This window comes from Phyllosticta capitalensis (genome assembly GCF_038381095.1).
Source record: "Phyllosticta capitalensis strain CBS 128856 chromosome Unknown BKA78scaffold_4, whole genome shotgun sequence".
NCBI classification, from domain to species: Eukaryota; Fungi; Ascomycota; class Dothideomycetes; order Botryosphaeriales; family Phyllostictaceae; genus Phyllosticta; species Phyllosticta capitalensis.
Genome location: NW_027117442.1, coordinates 572,945 through 590,843, shown reverse-complemented (window position 1 = coordinate 590,843; position 17,899 = coordinate 572,945). Strand labels below are relative to the sequence as shown.

General features: G+C 56.7%; 7 protein-coding genes across 7 annotated transcripts; 5 read left to right on the top strand and 2 right to left on the bottom strand.

The window, feature by feature from the left end:
* Positions 1-2,310: 2,310 nt before the first annotated feature.
* Positions 2,311-2,697, bottom strand: BKA78DRAFT_249742 (uncharacterized protein; the record flags this gene model as incomplete). The annotated part of the gene is made up of 1 exon (XM_066884500.1): positions 2,311-2,697. The coding sequence occupies one exon, from the start codon at positions 2,695-2,697 to the stop codon at positions 2,311-2,313; it is 387 nt and encodes a 128-aa protein (XP_066745131.1).
* Positions 2,698-4,671: 1,974 nt separating this feature from the next.
* BKA78DRAFT_310852 (uncharacterized protein) lies at positions 4,672-5,816 on the top strand. Its single transcript, XM_066888160.1, has one exon. The coding sequence runs from the start codon at positions 5,030-5,032 to the stop codon at positions 5,477-5,479; it is 450 nt and encodes a 149-aa protein (XP_066745130.1). The 5' UTR covers positions 4,672-5,029; the 3' UTR covers positions 5,480-5,816.
* Positions 5,817-6,911: 1,095 nt separating this feature from the next.
* On the top strand, positions 6,912-8,254 carry BKA78DRAFT_111495 (uncharacterized protein). The gene is made up of 2 exons (XM_066882272.1): positions 6,912-7,123; positions 7,219-8,254. Exon 2 carries the CDS (start codon positions 7,258-7,260, stop codon positions 8,068-8,070), a length of 813 nt encoding a protein of 270 aa, XP_066745129.1. The 5' UTR covers positions 6,912-7,123; positions 7,219-7,257; the 3' UTR covers positions 8,071-8,254.
* Positions 8,255-8,613: 359 nt separating this feature from the next.
* On the top strand, positions 8,614-9,697 carry BKA78DRAFT_310848 (uncharacterized protein). The gene is made up of 2 exons (XM_066888159.1): positions 8,614-8,912; positions 8,936-9,697. Exons 1-2 carry the CDS (start codon positions 8,877-8,879, stop codon positions 9,257-9,259), a joined length of 360 nt encoding a protein of 119 aa, XP_066745128.1. The 5' UTR covers positions 8,614-8,876; the 3' UTR covers positions 9,260-9,697.
* Positions 9,698-10,465: 768 nt separating this feature from the next.
* On the bottom strand, positions 10,466-12,020 carry BKA78DRAFT_351706 (male sterility protein-domain-containing protein; the record flags this gene model as incomplete). The annotated part of the gene is made up of 3 exons (XM_066891227.1): positions 10,466-11,749; positions 11,797-11,939; positions 11,990-12,020. 3 exons carry the CDS (start codon positions 12,018-12,020, stop codon positions 10,466-10,468), a joined length of 1,458 nt encoding a protein of 485 aa, XP_066745127.1.
* A 1,333-nt stretch (positions 12,021-13,353) lies between these two features.
* Positions 13,354-14,158, top strand: BKA78DRAFT_111315 (uncharacterized protein). Its single transcript, XM_066882269.1, has one exon. The coding sequence runs from the start codon at positions 13,545-13,547 to the stop codon at positions 13,962-13,964; it is 420 nt and encodes a 139-aa protein (XP_066745126.1). The 5' UTR covers positions 13,354-13,544; the 3' UTR covers positions 13,965-14,158.
* Positions 14,159-14,884: 726 nt separating this feature from the next.
* Positions 14,885-16,314, top strand: BKA78DRAFT_111330 (uncharacterized protein). The gene is made up of 3 exons (XM_066882270.1): positions 14,885-15,117; positions 15,170-15,484; positions 15,888-16,314. Exons 1-3 carry the CDS (start codon positions 15,058-15,060, stop codon positions 16,041-16,043), a joined length of 531 nt encoding a protein of 176 aa, XP_066745125.1. The 5' UTR covers positions 14,885-15,057; the 3' UTR covers positions 16,044-16,314.
* The last annotated feature ends 1,585 nt before the right edge of the window (positions 16,315-17,899 follow it).

The window sequence follows — 17,899 nt, the reverse complement described above, 5'->3', positions numbered from 1 at the left end:
GCCGGAGTTGAGGCCCGTTTGCAAAAAGCCACTGGCGTTGTTGCTCAACACCATGCAATCTCCATTGCAAGGCATTGAGATTGAATGTCTGGCAACCCACGACATGCCATCTCATGCAAGCAAGCGCCGCCCACCGTCAAGTACATGTAGACAAACGGTTCATGTCCATGTAATGTAGGCAACCGGCCAGCAAGGCATCCGCCCACCAAACGCGGCCATCCATCCGCTCTTGCTGCTCGCTGCGGGAACCTGCTTTTTGCTCTCCACACCGCCGCCGCGCCGCATGCATCGTCCATCGCCGTGGTGCCTTGCTTTAGCTGCCGGCGCTAATCGCGAACCTCTCTTCTTGTTCCCCTCTCTCTTTCTTCCTATCTCACTCAACACATTGCATCACCAAGGCCAAGTGCCGCCACTCCTCCATCCATGAACTAGGTTTTCCCTCCCGCCTTCCGCCGGGAGCCTCGCCGGGCCGCCATCCACCCATCCATCCATTCGAGCACTCGCTCCAGCACAGCCCGCTGCCTAGCGGCGGATGGGCGAGCGAGCGGAGCGGCAGCGGGCGGTTCGCTGCGTTTTGCGGGCGGGTGCGCGGGTTCTAGTTGTGCTTTGCTGCGGCATCCCGCCCGTTCGTTCGTTGCGTTCGCTGCGTTCGCTCCGCCGGAGGGCGGCCGAGCGGCAGATGGTGACGGGCGGTCCCTGGCATGCCTATGCCTACGTATGTACCCTACCTACGTGCGTGCTGCGTCTTGGTGTGGGTGCAGAGAAGATGGTGTGGTGGTGGTCGTGCATGCCTGGCGGACGAGATGGACTTGCACTTTTGGTTTGTTTTTGATGGGGTTGACGGATGAAGGGAATGAGTGGATAGACTTGTTATTGTCGTCTTTTCGCAAACACAATACCATTTCCATGAGCGTAGGTAGAGAGAGGTAGCTGCCACCGCACAACTCCCATGAGCGTTTTTCTCCCTGCTTCTCCTACCTACAAATCATTCCACCACACCGCCGCTGCCATCGCCAGCAAGCCCAGCCAAGCTCCAAGCAAGGCACACTTCCCTCCCCTCCACACTACTGCCTGCCGGCGTCCGTCCGCTCATTCCTCCCTACATTCAGTTTGTGCAACATGACACATCCCCCCCGTCGGCAGGCTCCGAGCGTGCGTGCGTGCCAACAACGCGCCGCGCCAGACAGAGCCGAGCCACCCAAACCAAAGGGGCGCGCGCGACTTAAGCGCGTGGCGCAGACGGAGGCGTTGTGCTGTGGCGGAGCGGAGGAGCCGAACCGGCAAGGGACGGAGAAGGATGGATGGGTAGGTTTCATGATAGGCGCCGTGATGGGCGGCGGAGGCGTTGGTAGGGGCAGGGATAGGGGTAGGGGTGCAAACAGACACACAGTACAATACGTGCGTAGTGCGTAGGCTTGTGATGGCACAGATTGGGATGCGATGGGAGGCGGGCAGGGAGGAGTGGCATACAATGGTCGCACGAGTTTTGTCACTTCAATCACGAGGAAGTCGTTAGCGCATGAGTGGAGCAGAGTAGAGTGTGGGGTTGTCCGCGCGAGCAGACGAAGATTAGGATGTTGTCTGGTTCTAAACGGGCAGAACAAAACAGAGCAGAGCAGAGTCAATCAAAAAGCAGAGTCAATCAAAAAGCAGAGTCAATCAAAAAGCAGAGAAAAAAAGGCAACTTGAATCCCCCACATGTCCATCCGTCCATTTGTCCCAGCCTCCCACGCATACAGACCCAAAAAGCAAAGACAGTAATGTAGCGAATGGCAATGGCCGCAATCAACTTTTGTTTTTCCTTTAAACCAACCTCCCCCCTAATTTCCCGACGGATGTTCAATCTTCGTGTGTTTTCGCTGGAACAAATGTCTGACCCGATAAAGAAAGATGGAAAAAAGGGAGGCGGGGGACTCCGGCTCGCTCTGAAACATCAAAACAAACGAGGGAAGAAGAAGCAGCAGCAGCGCCTCCAGAATGCGTACCGTCGGTCAAGCCCAAGATTGAGTCGTGTGTGAGAGTGGGAATGGAGATGAGCCTCCCAATGCAAAACCGAAAGGCTAGCAAGCAAGCAATCAGCGCGTGTTGTACAATCTGCCAAAAAATGACCGCCAAACATACAGTCTTCTAGCATTACAATCGAAAGTGAAAGCGGGAAAATGTGGTATCTTTCGCAAAATGAACCAAACAGAAGAAGGAAGGGAAAGCCGGGTATAATCTGGCCATTGCCGCAAAAACAAGTCTTCCTAAGGCTGTTGTCGTTCCGTGTGTGAGTCATGGCTCGTCGTCGTCCGTCTTGTTCGCCACCGTCTAGGCAGAAGGGTATTGCAAAATGTCGTCGCAGTTGGCGTCGAACCGCATGTTCCAGAGCCGGATCCCAGTCATGATCTTTTCCGTGCGCTCCAGCTCGCGGTCTCGGCCAAAGATGGAATGCACAAACTCGCAGCCGCTGTTCTTCCCCATCGAAGCAGGCTTCTTGCCGCCTGCGTCGCGCCTCGCCGCCTTCCACATGTATTCCTCGCAAATCTTGAGCAACTTGTTGAATCGCAACCACAGCCGCTCGCCGCTGTCGAGAAAATCCTCCACCATCTCCCTGCTCTCTTGCTTGCGAATCTTGGGCGCGCACTCTTCAGCCCGCCTAATCTTTCCCGCCAGCTGGATCAGAAGCAACCAGAGCTCCCCAGCAATCTCGGACATGGGTGTCGTGGCCCCGTGAGAGTAGACGGTCCAGTCATAGATCCACTTGCCGAGTGAGTTGGCGTCAAACACTGAACCAAGCAACAAGATTGGCTCTTCGTTCGGATCCCAGTTCTTGAACGAGAATCCAGCCGGAATCCCCGCCTTGCGTGCATCTTGCTCGGTGGCGACAGCCTTGGGGGGTGGCGACTTTTTCTTGGTGGACGCAGTGCGCTTTGGTGTCGGAGTCGCCGTGGGTCGCGTAGCTTGCGAGGCGCGACGCGAGCGTGCCTTGGGAGTCTGGGGCTCCTTGTACTCCGGCACCTGAGTGTGGTGAGTGTGGGTTTCCTTGGAGCCATAGTATGGCTCATAGGGAGGCGGCGGAGTGCCGGAAGTGTCGTAATCGTCGTAGACGTCGCCATTGCCACCGCTCCTGGGGTAGGCATATGTGCGAGCAGAGCGATTCTTCTCACCACACTGGCAATTCTTGCAAGCGCAAGATTTTGCGCAGGGGGCGGCATCCGAGTCGCGACGGCGTGCGCTGGAGCCACTTACTTGATAGTAGACGCGCTGAGGCGTAGAGTCGCGCGCAGTGTAGCGCGGCGACGAGGTCGAGTAGTACTGAGGAGTCGCGCGGAACGTGTAGACGGGTGGCTCCTGGTGGCTGGTATGGCGCGTGTGGTACTTTGGAGAGGCGCGCGGAGATGGCGTCGCCGTTTGGACCTTGTATCGAGGTGAATAGTAGGTGCCTGGCGACGGCGAGACCGGAGGAGTGCGGTAGTAGGCGTCCTGAGGCATGGTGTAGGCCGGCGAGGAGGCGTGGTAATGTGTCGAGTACATGGGATCAGTGACGGCGGGAGAGGCCGAAAGGATGAAAGAAAGTTGCGGAAAGGATCAAGAGAGGTGAAGAATGGCGACTGAATTTATAGAGCAGGGCCGTCACCGTGGCCTGGGCTCGAGATGGCAGAGATTGGTCGCGTGGATGGAAGCGCAATTGGTATTGGTTCGAGAAGTGGGAGGATGGGTCGCGAGAGGTGAAGGAAAGGCCGATTCTCTGGGTATGAACATTGGATGACAAGCGGGATGGGTCCTGGGTGGCGTCAGGATGGTGAATGTTCCTTTGGGCGAGTTGAGGTGGTTTGTAATGGGATGCCAGAGGCTTCTATGAGAAGAAGAGAAGAGGGCGCAGCAGGCGCGAGAGGTGTGAGTGGTGTTCTCGTTCTTATTGTTTGGCAAGGAACTCAACGAGTCAGGGCTTTGGCTGGGCCGTGCGTCGACTCATATGGATGCCCCGGCCGTGCATGTGGCTGGGCAGGGAAGCAGCAACTGGGCTCTCTCGCTCCCATAAGCACTTTCTGGTCGCTCTCCTCTCTTCGCCTTCGTCAAACGCGACAACGTCTCACCAGCCCTTGCACCACCACCACTCCAGCACTCTCGGGCTCAGCTCTCTCACTCTTCTCTCATCGTGGGAGAAAAAGCTGATGAGGCCACTCCCGCAATCTCGGCCCTGGCTGCAAATTTTTTGCATTCCCTAGTCCCCGTCCTAGTTCCAACCGCTGCCCACCGCACGCCTGTCTCACCCCAATGTATTCATGCCCTCAGGCCGCTTGCCCCCCTGACCACATGCACCTCGCCAAAGCCTGCATTCAGCCCTTGACCCTCGATTGGCTGCCACTCGCCGCCCCGAACCGGAACCCCCGTCGCACCTCCGTTCCCGGCCCCGTGGTCTTTGGCAACAACTCATCGTGCGCAATCGCCTCCAATCCTGTTGTCACATCAACATACAAAGAGACGAAGAGATGGTTATATGACTCTTTTCTGTCCAGCCACGGCCACGCAATGCCCAGTCCAACCCCATGCACGTAGGCCCAAAAGCAACTGCGCAGGGCATCCCGCCCACCCGCTCGCAACGGTCAAACGTCTCTGCCTGCCGTTTGACGTCGTCTCCCATGTATTCCTCGCGTGTCGGTGTGACTGCTCGTCCACGCCAGCATCTGACACTGACCCACCTTTTGAATCTATTTATCGACTGCCAATTTAGTCTTCCGATCAGATTTTTATTCGTGTGCTGACCTAACACCAGGTCAGACACCGTGACCCCTGCGCGAGCCTCAGCCATTGCATCACAAGAGTCCAAGCTCTCACAAACACAGGAACCGCTACTTCCGGGCGCCGCGATCTTCAGGGGTCAAGGGAAGAGAAGTGTAGGAGCAGCCGACCGCTGACCTAGCCATTGCGGCCTGTACGACTGCCCCGGCGCACAAGATATCGCGCCTGGGACGAATACGTGCAGCTGAATCTCTTCCCGGAAGCGCCTACATGAACCACTACTCGCACGTCGTACTACCCAGCCATGCCACAACTCCAGGCACCCTCCCGCTGCACTTGTCGAGGGAGGGACACGCTTCATGGCTGTTTGACAGACGCAAAAGCATTGCTCCGCTCAAATTTCCTCACCCTGCAGAAAGGGACGGCAGCCGGCAGCTCTGAAATGCGACGTCTGTGGTACCACCTGGGGTTTCATGCCTTCGTTTTGGGAACCACGTCTCGAAGCTTTGCTGCTTTGGTCGACGCTCCTTCCTTTTTCCCTCGTGCCATTTGTTTGCTTGGTTATTCTCCGGCTGTGCGACCAGCCTCCATCTTATGCCGACCAAGTCACGACTTGGACAAGATGGCCCGAGACGCTCCCAAAACAGTTTACTCATGCTCTTTTCATGCGCGCTCGACCACTGTGAAACCCACAAACATGGAAAATATCGCGGCTGCCGCGGGGGACCCCGCCCATGCCATTGAGAGACTTTGACCAGACGGAGCACAGCTGATCGCTGTCGTGTCCAATGATGCGCATACTTTCAAATGTATATTTGCAGATCCGTGGGCCAGCAAGGGCAGAAGGTTGGCTAGTACGCTGTGCGCGCGTCCCCAGCCGCCCAACTAAGCCTCGAGTTGGACAAGAGCTAGGAAACGACTGGACGGCAAAGCAGAGGTAAACAAGCAGAAATCCAGCTGCTGAAAGGACCTTCCCGGTTTGGCTCTGACGTAGGCCATTGCAACCCTGTTGGCGACGTGAGGCTCAAAAAAACGCCTTCCGCGACTCCAGGGATCACTGGCATCGTGAAAACGCGGCAATCCCAGCTGGCGTCAGCCACATGAGATGGCTCTTCGTCAGTGGCTCAGGCGACGACGACGGAGAATAAAGACAGCATCCTGGACGGACGACGACACTGCGCCACTCCCGCTGTTGGTTGTTTTGCTCTCGACCAGCCACCCAAAAGAGTCATCATTGCAGACATCACATCCTACGTGTCTACTCACTCGTGCCCAATGCCAAGCGCAATGCAGGATCAGCACCATCAGCACTGAGCAATTAGCTCGGCTGGCCTCTATCAGATGTTGTGGCAAGTATTGCAAAGTGGCTACTGCTAGCTCTAGTTTGGCTAGTCTACCGCTAACGATTCCCTATGACTGGGCCAAGCTCTGCAGCCTTGTCGATGCTGCGTGTTTACTTGATGTGCATTCTTTTTGGGCGTTTCTGCGTCGACTCACTTCGATAGATGACGTCTGCCAGCAAACAGGGCTGATGGAGTTTCGATAATCGAAATCGAAAATGTAGCCCTCTGGACCCTGCGCCACACCTCGACACGAAAGAGCATAACAGCTCGAAAAAGTCACAAGATACAGCAACCTTGTATCCCAAAATAACCTCGTCGTCCTCAATCAAGAACATTCCATTCTTTTTCCAAGGCCCATTCGTCACGATCTCACGTCACTCTAGACCGCGACGGACTCTCATCGCGCCCGCCAGCCACGCGTCTCCAACGAAATAAACGCATCCTCCAAGGCCAAGACCCGTCATCTAACCTCAGTTCGACTCGGTCAATCCCATATGCTCCAAAATTACCTCTCAAACCGAGCCAAAAACATCCACCTACCTCATTCCGTCGCGTCTCTAGTGCGCTAACTGAACCCTCAACGCTCTCCATTCGCCAAATCGGGCAGCAATTGGCTCCAAATCTCACCACACCACGCAACCGCCACCCGCGCGCGTCTTTCTCCCACGCGGCCTAGCAGCCCAACAGGGCTACATTGCGCCTCTTTCGACACCTAAGCCACCCGCTGCTTCGGTACCGGCCCGTCCCACGCACGTCTCGTCTATCGACCCTTCTTTGCCAAATCCGACGCAAGCCACGAGCGTAGGCTTTCGTGCCCGGATTGCGCAAGCAAAAGTCTTGGGAGCAGACGTTGACTCTTGGGACCCCTCGGCCGGGCTTGCGGGATGGCGGCCCCACTTTGTCCCGTTGGACATGATATAGACACGGCGCGCCCGCTGATTGGAGTTGACAGAACAGAAACAAATCAATACAACATCATCAGCCAACCATCTCTTTGTTTCATTTGAAAGAGCAAAGACATAACGAATCAGAGCAGTGGGTGCAACAGTTGATAGGTAGGTGCACTACCCCCTACCCCTGTACCCTCCCCCTTATACTTCCACACATCTACCACCTCTACCAATCACGCCACTAACGACGCATCTCACAGACTTGACCAACCACCCAACCACACACACAAACAACCAAAATGCCTCAACTCAAGATTCCCTACCTCACCTTCTCCCTCGACACCGCCGCCCTCGTCGAGTCCGTCAAGCAATTCGACCCCCTCGTCGACTGCGGCCACCAAATCCTCGGCGAAACACCCCACATCTTCGTCTGCGGTTTCCTAACTGCCGTCGGCTTCGGCGCCCTCACCCTGTGGTCCTACCTCCTGTTGCACCTGTCAACGCTGCTGTCGTTTGAGCACTCGTGGGCGCGCGCCTTCGTGACGGCCGTCGTCCTCGTCAGCGTGGCCGTCGAGTGCTTCAAGGGTCTGGCATGGTATGCGCGCTGGGTGCTCGAGGCGAACGGCGGCGCCGAGTACAGCTACGCCAAGGCGACGGGGCTGGACAAGGTCGTCCCGATTGAGATGACGACGTACACGATCTCTACCACGACCACGACCACGACCACGACCACGACCACGACGCCTGCAACTGTCGCTGCCGCTACACAAATGCTCGAGTCCATGGTCGCGGAGAAGCAGGCTGCCGCTGCTCTCCCCAAGCCATCACCAACAACGACAACACCCGCACCACCTGCTCTCCCCTCCTCAACACAATCAACCTCAACCACAAAGACCACCACCACCACGTCGACAGTTGCCCGCGGCCGCACGGCCCTGCGCTCCGGCTTCGGCATGAGCATGGCCGACTGGAGCAACAGCGACGAGGAGCGCGCGTGCGCGTGGCGGCAGTGGGCGCGCGGGCTCAAGCTGGCGCAGCAGCTCAAGGGCATGCGGCAGGGCGTGCTGGGCGAGGGCGAGGAGCAGCGGTGGGTTTCTGCCATGAGGTGGTAGTTCCTGTCTCTGTGACGACGACAGCATTTTGATCTTTTTGCGAAGGAGTTGGGGAGTCAGTTGCGGGTTTTGGATGCAGAGGAAAGATACACATGTGAAGAGAAGAAGAGGGGAGAGGAGGAGAGTAGACGCGTTCGTTCTTCCGTCGCCACGATACCACACCAGCACCGTACGCACGACCACGACACGATGTCACGACTTAATCATCGCCACGAGAAAGAAGGGCTAGGGAAAGCAAGCTGGCTGCCTACCTTCGTACCATAATTTGGATACCCACAAAAAACATTTACAAATAATCAATACATCAAATCTCAAACACATCTGTCCCTTCTCTGTGATGGTGAATGCTCCTTCTTCGCCTTTGCTCGCTAACTTCCCTCCCCTTCCCCTCTAACGCACTCAATCAAAGCGCCAATCAACCAGCACGCAACCCACCAACCCAAACCCCACCTGCCTTGCTTTGCCTCTGGCGTCGTTAGCTTCTCGCCCAGTAAGGCTCGTAGGGCAGTAAGCCGCTGCCGTCCCGCAGGCGCCGTCCCGCACCCCATCCCATCCCATCCCATCCCATCCCATCCTTTCCCATCAATATCCCGCGTCGCAGTCAGCCGTGCATGAGTTGGGATGGCGCTTGGCTTCGACGTTTCTTGCTTGGCTCGAGTCTTTTCTGCCTGGTGCCAGTCTTATCACCGCACACTCTGCGCGCTGCAAACTCTGTGAAGACGCGCTGGAAAGTTATTTTGTGATGTAGCGAGAATCAAGCATGTGCGTAGACGCTTGGAGTGGAGCTATGGAGGTTGGCAGGATGGATGGGTCGCCACCACCACCACCACCGTCCATGGGTAGTAGGTGTTTTTTTGGGGTTGAGGGGTTGATGAATGGTGTATGTGTGCTGCTTTTTGTGTCAAATTTGAGGATTGTGCGCTCGGCTTTGTTTTCAGACTCTGGCTGGCTCAATCCATCCACTGTGACGTCGGCGCTTACCTTGGCCACGGCCCACGGCCATGGCTCAGAGAATAGGAGGATCCCTTCTGTCTTTTCCTGGAGTTCTGTGAAGATTGGGATTTATTTTGCTTGGCTCGATCTTTCCGCCTGGTACCATCCTCTTCACTGCGCGCTGCGCAAACTCCGTGGAAAGTTTCGGCGGCGAGCTGGTCTGTCTCTGTTGGGCGCGTGTGTTGGTGCCTGCTAGGTACGTGTGTGTGTGCGGTGGCAGACAGAGAGGCAGAACTAGATAAGTGTGGCGGCGAGATGGCGAGGCATGTATGTGAAATGGTCGACGACGTTGGCAGGCAAGTACAGTAGGCAGGCAGGCACCTTGGCTGATGACTGTCTGAAATGACCAACTTGACGCTCGCCGCCGACTTTGGTCGAGCTCGCCCGGGCAAGTGACTTACAGATGTGTGTGCAGCCCTGCGCGCTGTTGGTTGACAAGTCAGTGTGGTGCGCAGGTTCAAAGACCTCGCCTGGCCGACGTGGCGCGTTGAGCCTGGGATATATGGTATGGTTGGTGTCTTGACGGCCTCAAGATCCTCACGAACCGTGGCAAGCCAAGTGAAGTCCCTCTGCGATGCTTGCGGCGGCGGTGGTGTAGACACATCCACAGTCCACTCCTTACCACACCCACCTCCCACCCACCAAACCCTCCCTCGTCCACCCACCACCACCTTTATAATTCGTCAACACCAAATTCACTTCAACACAGAAACCAGTACGCGTAGCCGAGTGGTCGAGTGGTCGAATTGCAATGGACCGGCCGTACAATGCGCAAGTGTGGTACTTTGGCGGACTACTCCTGCGGACGGGGTGATAATCGAGGTGATGTTGGTTAAGCGACCCCCGCACCCGCTTGACTGTTCAGTGGGGCATTAGTTCAATTCCCCTCGTGCGCATTGTGCTGGTTAATCTTTTTTCTTTTTCTTTTCTTTTTTTTGACCCTCTTTGGGCCTTTTTTTCGTGGGGAGGTGGAGGGAGTGAGGGAAAGGAAGGTGCGGATGCGAGAGGCCGGCTCTTTTGGGAAGGCGCGATAGTGCGAGCCGGGTGCTGCGCCTGCTTGCCTGTTTGCGAGGCTCGAGTGGATGCTCCTTCCTCTTTACAGAGTTCCTGGATTTTCGTCAGTCTCTCTGCACAGCAAGTCCCTTTGAGGTCGAGGCTGCGAGTCCATGCTCCGAGGATGAGGAAGGGAGGATGTCCGGAGGCACTGTTTCCTGAAAGGATGAAAGTGACGTCCATGATCTTGGATGGATATATTGGAGATGTGATACATTACAGATGGATCCCAAAACGCCATAGCCCAGACACGAATGGACTTCTCTCTCGTGTTGTTCACGCAGAGCCCACCCCAACCCAACACATCGACAACTTACCCTATCAATCTCGCAACACACACGACCTCGACTCAAATCTTCGCCGCCGCCAACGACTTGCTCCCCGCCGCGGCGCCTCCCCTCCCCTGACCCCTCCCATCCCTCTCCCACCCCTCACTCTCCAACCACCGCAACTGCGCACTGACGAGCCTCTGATCCGGCAGCGTGACGGTCCTGAACACGGGACTCCACGTGCTCGTCCGGTCCACCTCCCAATGCACATCCGGCGAGATGATGTTGCGCTTGGCGGTGCCGCCGCCGGGGGCGCCACCGACCCCCGGTGCGCTGCCCGCGCGCTGCACCTCCCACATGCCCCAGACAGGAAGCAGTTTGAGAGGCGGATAGCGCTTGGTGTCCTGGGGCAGGGCGCGCAGGCGCTCCAGCCACTCGTGGTGCGCGACGGTTTCGAAGCGCATGCCGTGCGCGCGCAGCATGGGGATCAGGTCCTCGGTCCAGCGCAGGACGTGGGGGTTGGTGAGGTTGAAGACGCCGCCGGGGATGGGCGTGCTCGCGTCGTTCAGGTTCGGCAGGCTGAGGTCGACGATGGCGCCAGCACATTTGTCGACGGGGAGGAAGCGCACGCCGATTTCTTGGTCTGGAAGCGCGCCGACGAGCTGTGAAGTTTGCAGCATGCGTGGGATGTTTTCGCGCGGGTTCCAGATGCCCGTGACGTCGTCGCCGACGACCTGCCCGATGCGGAAGGACCGCGTCGTCAGGCTGGGGTTTTGCACCGAGGCACGGTGACAGATGTGCTCGCACACCAGCTTGCTCTGTCCGTAGCCCTGATTGGGATCAGTGGCGGCGAGAGTCGGGGGAAGTTCTTCGGGGATGGAGATGCGGCCGGTCTTTGGGTCGGCGGGCGCGATCATGGGCATGAAGGCGACGGCGCCGAGCGAGGAGAGGAAGTTGAACGCAGCAGGCTTGGGGGAGCGCGTCGCGAGGCACAGGTTGATGAGATGCTGGCACGAGGCGATGTTGTCAACGTACGCGGAGAGGGGCAGCATGAAGTTGATGATCCACGCGCCGTGGATGACGCTTGTCAGATTGGTCTTGAGCTCCTCGAGCACGCTGGGACTCAGCCCGAGACCTGGCTTGCCCATTTCGGATGGGTAGGCGTGCAGCTTGTCCAGCGCCTTTGGCGAAAAGTTGTCGTAGACGGCACCCACGCGTCGAGCTTCGAGCTCGTCGAGGACGCGTTGGCGCGCGTGCTGGGGCGAGTTGGCCCGGACGAGACAGTATATCTTTTTGACGTCGTCTCGCATGGCCACCTGGGCAGCCACGTGTGATCCAATCCCGCCAGTCACGCCGGTGATGAGCTGGATATGATTAGGACGTGGTGGCTTGGAGGATTGAAGAAACGTACCACATATTCTCCTGTGACGGATCGGGGCTGAGGATCATGCTTGACGAAAGAAGAGTATTTCTCTATGTATTCTTGCATTTGCTTGATGTGTGGCATCTTTGCCGCCAAATCCTCGATGTCCATGGGTGGGACAAGTTTGTTTTCTGTGTGGATATTAGCACGACAGCTTTGAAAGTATTAAGAGCTGTCATACCTTCACGAGGTGTGTCCTTGCCGCCGGGCATCTTGCAAATCGAAACAACAATGTAAACTCGGTTTCTTTGGTCTATTGAAAGGAATCTTGAATTTTTGGGAACGTGGCTTTCCAAGTAGGCTTTGAAGTGGAGCACGAAGGTGGAAAGATGGTAACAGATTTGATATTCTGCAGCAGTGACGACTCTTGAAGGCTGGCGTTAGAAGGCCGGTGACCGTTTTGAAGTCTTAAGGTGTTGAATGCACGTCTTTATGGATCCAGGCGCACTGCCAAGGGAAGAGGTGCAGTTACGACGTCAATATAAGGTAGATGATATACCCACGCTGAGTCGAACTTTACACCGCACGTACCGAGGTTGCGGCAAAGACGCGATTAGCTGGCGGTAGGGGAGATACCTCCGTCGACGTCGTGTCGACGCCCAGTCCGCCCCGCTCTGTATTAGATCTTCCCGCCGTTAGCCGTACCTACAGATGCTTGGCCCTCCGCCCTATTTCTTCAGGCCAGTTTCCTACTCATGAAAGCTTGTCAGCACATTTTGACTCTGTGCAAGCAGCGCCAACGGACGTAACAGCTGTTTGGCTTCCCCTGACCAATCCGACGAGGCCTTTACAATTTGCATCTTTTGCAACCGCTTGATATTACCTCTTTCGGACACCCGTTGCATCCGCCGGCACAGCATCGAGTTCGGCACACCAGTTCACCGGCATGGCAAACAGCCACTCAGCAGTAACGCAGCCGAGGCATTGACTGCGGATTACCCATTGTCCGCTGTAAAGAAGGACGGCAGCTCGGTGCCGGAGACGAAGAAGGTTTTCCAAGACGGACCAGTATCGGACCAAGGGGCGCGCTACTCCGCACTCTCGGTGGGTGCCGTGTCAAGCCAATCACCCGACCAGGAGAACAACGAATGATGCGAGCCAAGTCAACAATGAACAACATGCTTCAGTAGCATCTCCATCGGAAATGTCCGATCCACGCCTGACTTCTGGCTGATGAAAGACGAAGGCGACTATTCCACAAGCCCGTGGATGGTGCACCAATTTGGAAATCGATGCGATCTTGGCTTTCAGCGACACTTGCCTCGTTGTCTTGAGGGTTGGGTTCCGAATGCCCCCCGTTCTCCATTAGCGGGCGACGAAAAGAAAAGCAACACCAAGGCAGTTTGGTTAACATTGTGATGAAACCTTCAAGACCTTAACGGCTCAAAGGCAAGCAGCATCAGAAATCTTGAGAAGGATTGCAACAAGGAGCAGTCGAGCGCATTGGTGTGCGAGGCCTTGAAACCAAACCCCAAGTGCTGTTTCTCTCGTCGCTCGCTGCGGCTTCGAGTTACCGAGCTCTTTCTTTCCAAAATGTTTCCCTGCGGACTCTCGCAGGCCAGTTGCTTGAGCAATTATTGCGACGCAAGACACGCGTACATGCGAGGCTAATCTGCCGCTCTGCGAGTCAACTCTATCGCGGAAGCAGGCCTTAGTTGACGGTCTCTGGGTGGTAGACGAGAGATGGGCTGGTTTGAACGTCTTCTCTCTCGGTTTGGATTTCCACAGCCGCCTTCATGTTGTTGCTTTTGCTCTTTTCATCTTTCTCTCCTTGCTCTTTTCAAATCAGATGTGGTGGTTGTTCTAGTGTACCTTTGGGATGGGTGCGAGTCAAGAGCTGGGAATGGCGGTTTCATGAAGACAGAAAACGCGCCGCTCGCTTCCACCTACGACAGAGGATGTCAAGCAGAGCGGCCAGCACACGGCAAAGGATCTGGCGTTTGAAAGGGCTGGCAGACGGTTCCTGCTCCTGCTGGCGAGGGCAGGGGCCGCGTGGGCACGGACGCGTAGCGCACTCCAGGAGCATCAGGCACGCAACCTTTACCCGGCAAAATTGGCCGACATCGCATGGGTGGACGGATGCAGAGGCCAATTGGGCATGGGGGCGATTATATTGTGCATGCGGCCGTGGTTACACTCCTGTTAAGTATTGGTAACGAGAAACGGAGCGGCTGCCGGTAGCGTCAACTGTCTTCGGAGCGGCTGCCGGGTTTCGGCTACTGCAGAGGAGAATGACCAGCACGTGGGACAAATTCGCAATCCTCAGCAGCATGACGAGGACACGGCTTACCGTGCAGCGCTCGCTGCGAATGAAGGTCGGCGAGCAGCGCCATGCGCAGCGCAGGACGGGTGCTGGCGTAGGCGCTTGACGTGGACTGCTGGCACAAGAGACGTTTGTTGCGGTGTGCGAGACAGGCTGGTGATGGGAAGCATTTCCGTGGCCAAAGCTCGTATAACTCAGGTTGTCATCCAGGGACTCGGCCTTGCCCGTTCAGGCGCCCTGGGACCGGCGACGACGACGGCGGACCAGACGGGCTCACGGCATGTCGACTGACGGCCGAGGCGCTAAGAATAGCTGCATCTCTCTTTGCGACCCCGTACTCGCTCAACCGACGAGTAGCACAGTAGCACCGCCATGTCGCAACCCAGCCACAATCGACTGCCAACAGAAGAATTTGATTCGACCCCTTTGCCACCCACCGCATCAGCGGCCCAACAATAATCGACTTCTTTGGTGTGCTCTAGCATCAAAGCTGCTGGATCGGCGGCGTCCAGGGCGAAGACCGCGTGGTGGACTGGGCTGGTCTAAGCTGCGGGCCTCTTCCCCATACGAGCAACATGGAAACTGCGCAGAAGACGGGAGAAGAGAGCTGGCGGAGCGCAGCCTCATGGCGTTGAGTTGAATCCTCTGGCGCTGCGATGCGAGGTTATGCGGTGCCAAAGAAAAACGGCTCGAGCAAAGTAGCGGAGACAGGAGGGAGAGTGCCTGGTGGTAGAGCAGGAGCGTCGGCATGTGGCATGCACCAAGGAAAGAAGTTCATCTCCACAGCCTGTGCGTCGTGAGCGGCACAGCCAATTAGCGCCCCCGTCCCCCAGACCATCCACCCTACCATTCTCACGACAATATAAACCCCAGCTTCTCCCTCTTTTCTGCTGTCCACCACCTGCTCTCATCCTCTGCTCTTCGCTCCGCCTCACTACCTCTCGCTCAACCAACCAACCAACCTACATCCACCTCCTCCATCCAAAATGAAGGCCACTCTCTTCTTCGCGACTACCCTCGTCGCCTCTGCCTTTGCGCAGTCTTCCGTAAGTGTTCCCTCCTGACACCCCAATGCTTCACCAACTAACCCTCTCCCAGAGCGAGACCCTCGCCGTCTCTTCTTCTCCCTCCGCCTCGAGCACTTCCATCTCGTCGGTGGAAAACTCCTTCACCAGCTTCCTCACCCAGACCAACTCGCTCGGCGTAGTCACTGGCCAGCCCGCTGTCGTCACGTCCCAGCCCAGCGTTGCCACCATCCCTGCTCTCGGAACGGGAACCTACACCATTGCCATTGGCAACACGACCAACATTGTCGTCACCGTCGGATCGAGCACCACGGCCGTCATCTCTGGAGACGCCGTCATCACCACGTCGGGCAGCTCCGTCTACGTCGCCGCTACCAACACTGCCAGCGCAAGCGGAAGTGACGCGTCGTCCGAGGCCTCTGCTACTGGATCTAGCACCTCCAAGGAGACGGGCTCGTCTGCCAGCAAGTCGGCCTCCGGCGCGTCGTCCAGCTCGACCAACGCTGCCGCCAACATCAAGGCTGCCTCGGGCGCCCTCCTCGGCGCCGGTGCCATGTTCGCCGCTTTCCTCTAAGCGCCTAGAGACGTCGACATCGACTCTCTTCCTCTCTTTTTTGCCTTCTCCTGTACGACTTGATTTCTTGCACGCACTTTATTACCCTTTTCACCTTTACGACGGACACGCGGTCTCAGATGAAACTCTGATTAATGAAGTTGAGGCGACGGATCATCGACAGATGGGTCCCGGGGCGGAGCAGCAGATGGTGCTTGGGAGTAGCTAGGCGCAGCAGCACTTTAGCGACAGCTTGGTTGCGAAAAAAACGTTTGCGGTTTTGAGCTTCTTGGATTGGTTGGTTGGTTGCATTGGACCGGAGCCGGACGACGTGGTAGCGGTAATAGTTTCTTGGTTCCGTCGACAGGCGAACCAAACAACTCTAAACTACTAATTCGACCTACCTAATACTGGTCCTCTTACTCCTGCTACTACTTTTACGCTCCCACTAGGTGTTGACTCGAATTCCGCATCGCGTCGAAACTTTTTACATTCCGTTCTTGACGCGCTACGTCCGCGACGGCCCTTCGAGCTCCTGGGTTCGTCGCGCGCGACCAGCCGAGGAGTGTTAATGACCACGAATAGTCTGCATGCGCCCTCCTCCGATTGCCTTCGAAAGATGAAATCCTCCAGCGACTTTCCCTCTCGTGTACGCCACAACCTTTAGCCACCACGATGTCTGCTGCAAAAAAGCCATCGCTCGCCGTTGTGTTGTTCCTGACTCCCTTTCTCCCACCCCTGTCTACAAACGTCTGCTTAGTGACAGACTACTCCATCCCTGGATAGCCCCGACCAGGTACCCGCCGGCCGGCAACTTCACTAACCGCAAATAACATTTAAGATGCCCACCGTCAACATCAAGCCAGTAACTACCTGGTGTTGTGAGCATCGCATTACCTAATGTGTGCAAACAATGGCTGAATGCAGGCGAGGCCATGCGTGCATGCATGCATGCTTTTGTTGCTGGGGCGATAGGTGGGGTTGGTGTTTTTCTTTTGCTGCTTTTGTTTCTTCTTCTTTGTTCATGGATGCTTGCCTCGCCGGCTGCCAACTTGTTGGTTCTGGTTCTTCTATGGCAACAAGCGACGACTGCCAGTGAAACCGGCTTGACCGTCTTCTTTCCCTGGTATGCATGTTTTCTCCACAAAGCGAAGACCACCACCAGCCCATCCACCTCACAGTCTATTGTGTGTTTTGCACGTTTGACCTTGACCACTCTCGCCGTCTCTGTCCCACGCAGGCGTGTCTCGCCGCCGCGTTACCCAGCGTGGCTAGGCGGCTGGCTGGCCACATGTAGATGGGTTGGGCGCGGCGCCTCGCACACCAGCCACCGCTCTCTCTCCACGCCTGACAGCGTCCACCTGCCATAATCCGCTCACAGTCGCCGTTCATTGTCAGTGTGGAAGCCAAAGCCAAAGCAAAACAAAATAAATGTGAGGTGGGACGTGGTAAGACAGCAAGACAGCGTACCCTAGTTGTGGATCGAGACGGCACGCGGGACGGCACGCGCGGGAGCGGGCGAGCGCGAGCGAGCGAGGGACGGGGATCCCGTCTTTCCGTCTTTCCGTCCGTTTTGTTTGTGAGTCCTTGGGCTTGGGTCAGTTACGCTACTACGTCGGCAGTGGACGGTATGGCGGGGTGGCCATCGATGGATGGATGAAAGACGTATCACGCAGCATCTGCACGCTCGCATTTCTGTCCATCATGCTGCGAAAAGGCAGCAACACATTCGGTAGGCGATGTAAAGTGGATATGGATGGAGGCTTTGTGCGTGTGCAGTATGCCTCTTGCGGGTTTGGCTGCCGCGTTTTGGTTTCTGTTTCGGGTTTCGTGGTTGGATGTTTTGGGTTTGTGCCCTGTGGCTCCTTCCTCCTTCCTCTTTTTGGACGAACGGGCAGATAGGCTGGTAGGCGGACGATGGGAGCCCCTGCCCTTTTTGCGTGTGTGTGGCGGGTGGCCGTTCAGCCTCCGACTTTTGGATGCGGTTTGTGGATGCAGCTTTTGTGTCGTCTTCTCCTCCTTCTCCACCTTTTGTCAGTACCTTTCCTCTTCGACATAGCGAGACCCTCGCCACGTCACATGCACGCGGATACTGATCGATCCACCCGGTTTGGGCAGAGTCGGCAAGACCTAAGTCAGTTGACTAAAGGCTCTCTAGCCTTCCAAGCCAGCGATCAGGTGGCGGGCCCGTTAGAAGTGCCACAGCGACGCTTTCGCAACGCCACTCTCTCGCTTTGCGGCCGCGATCTG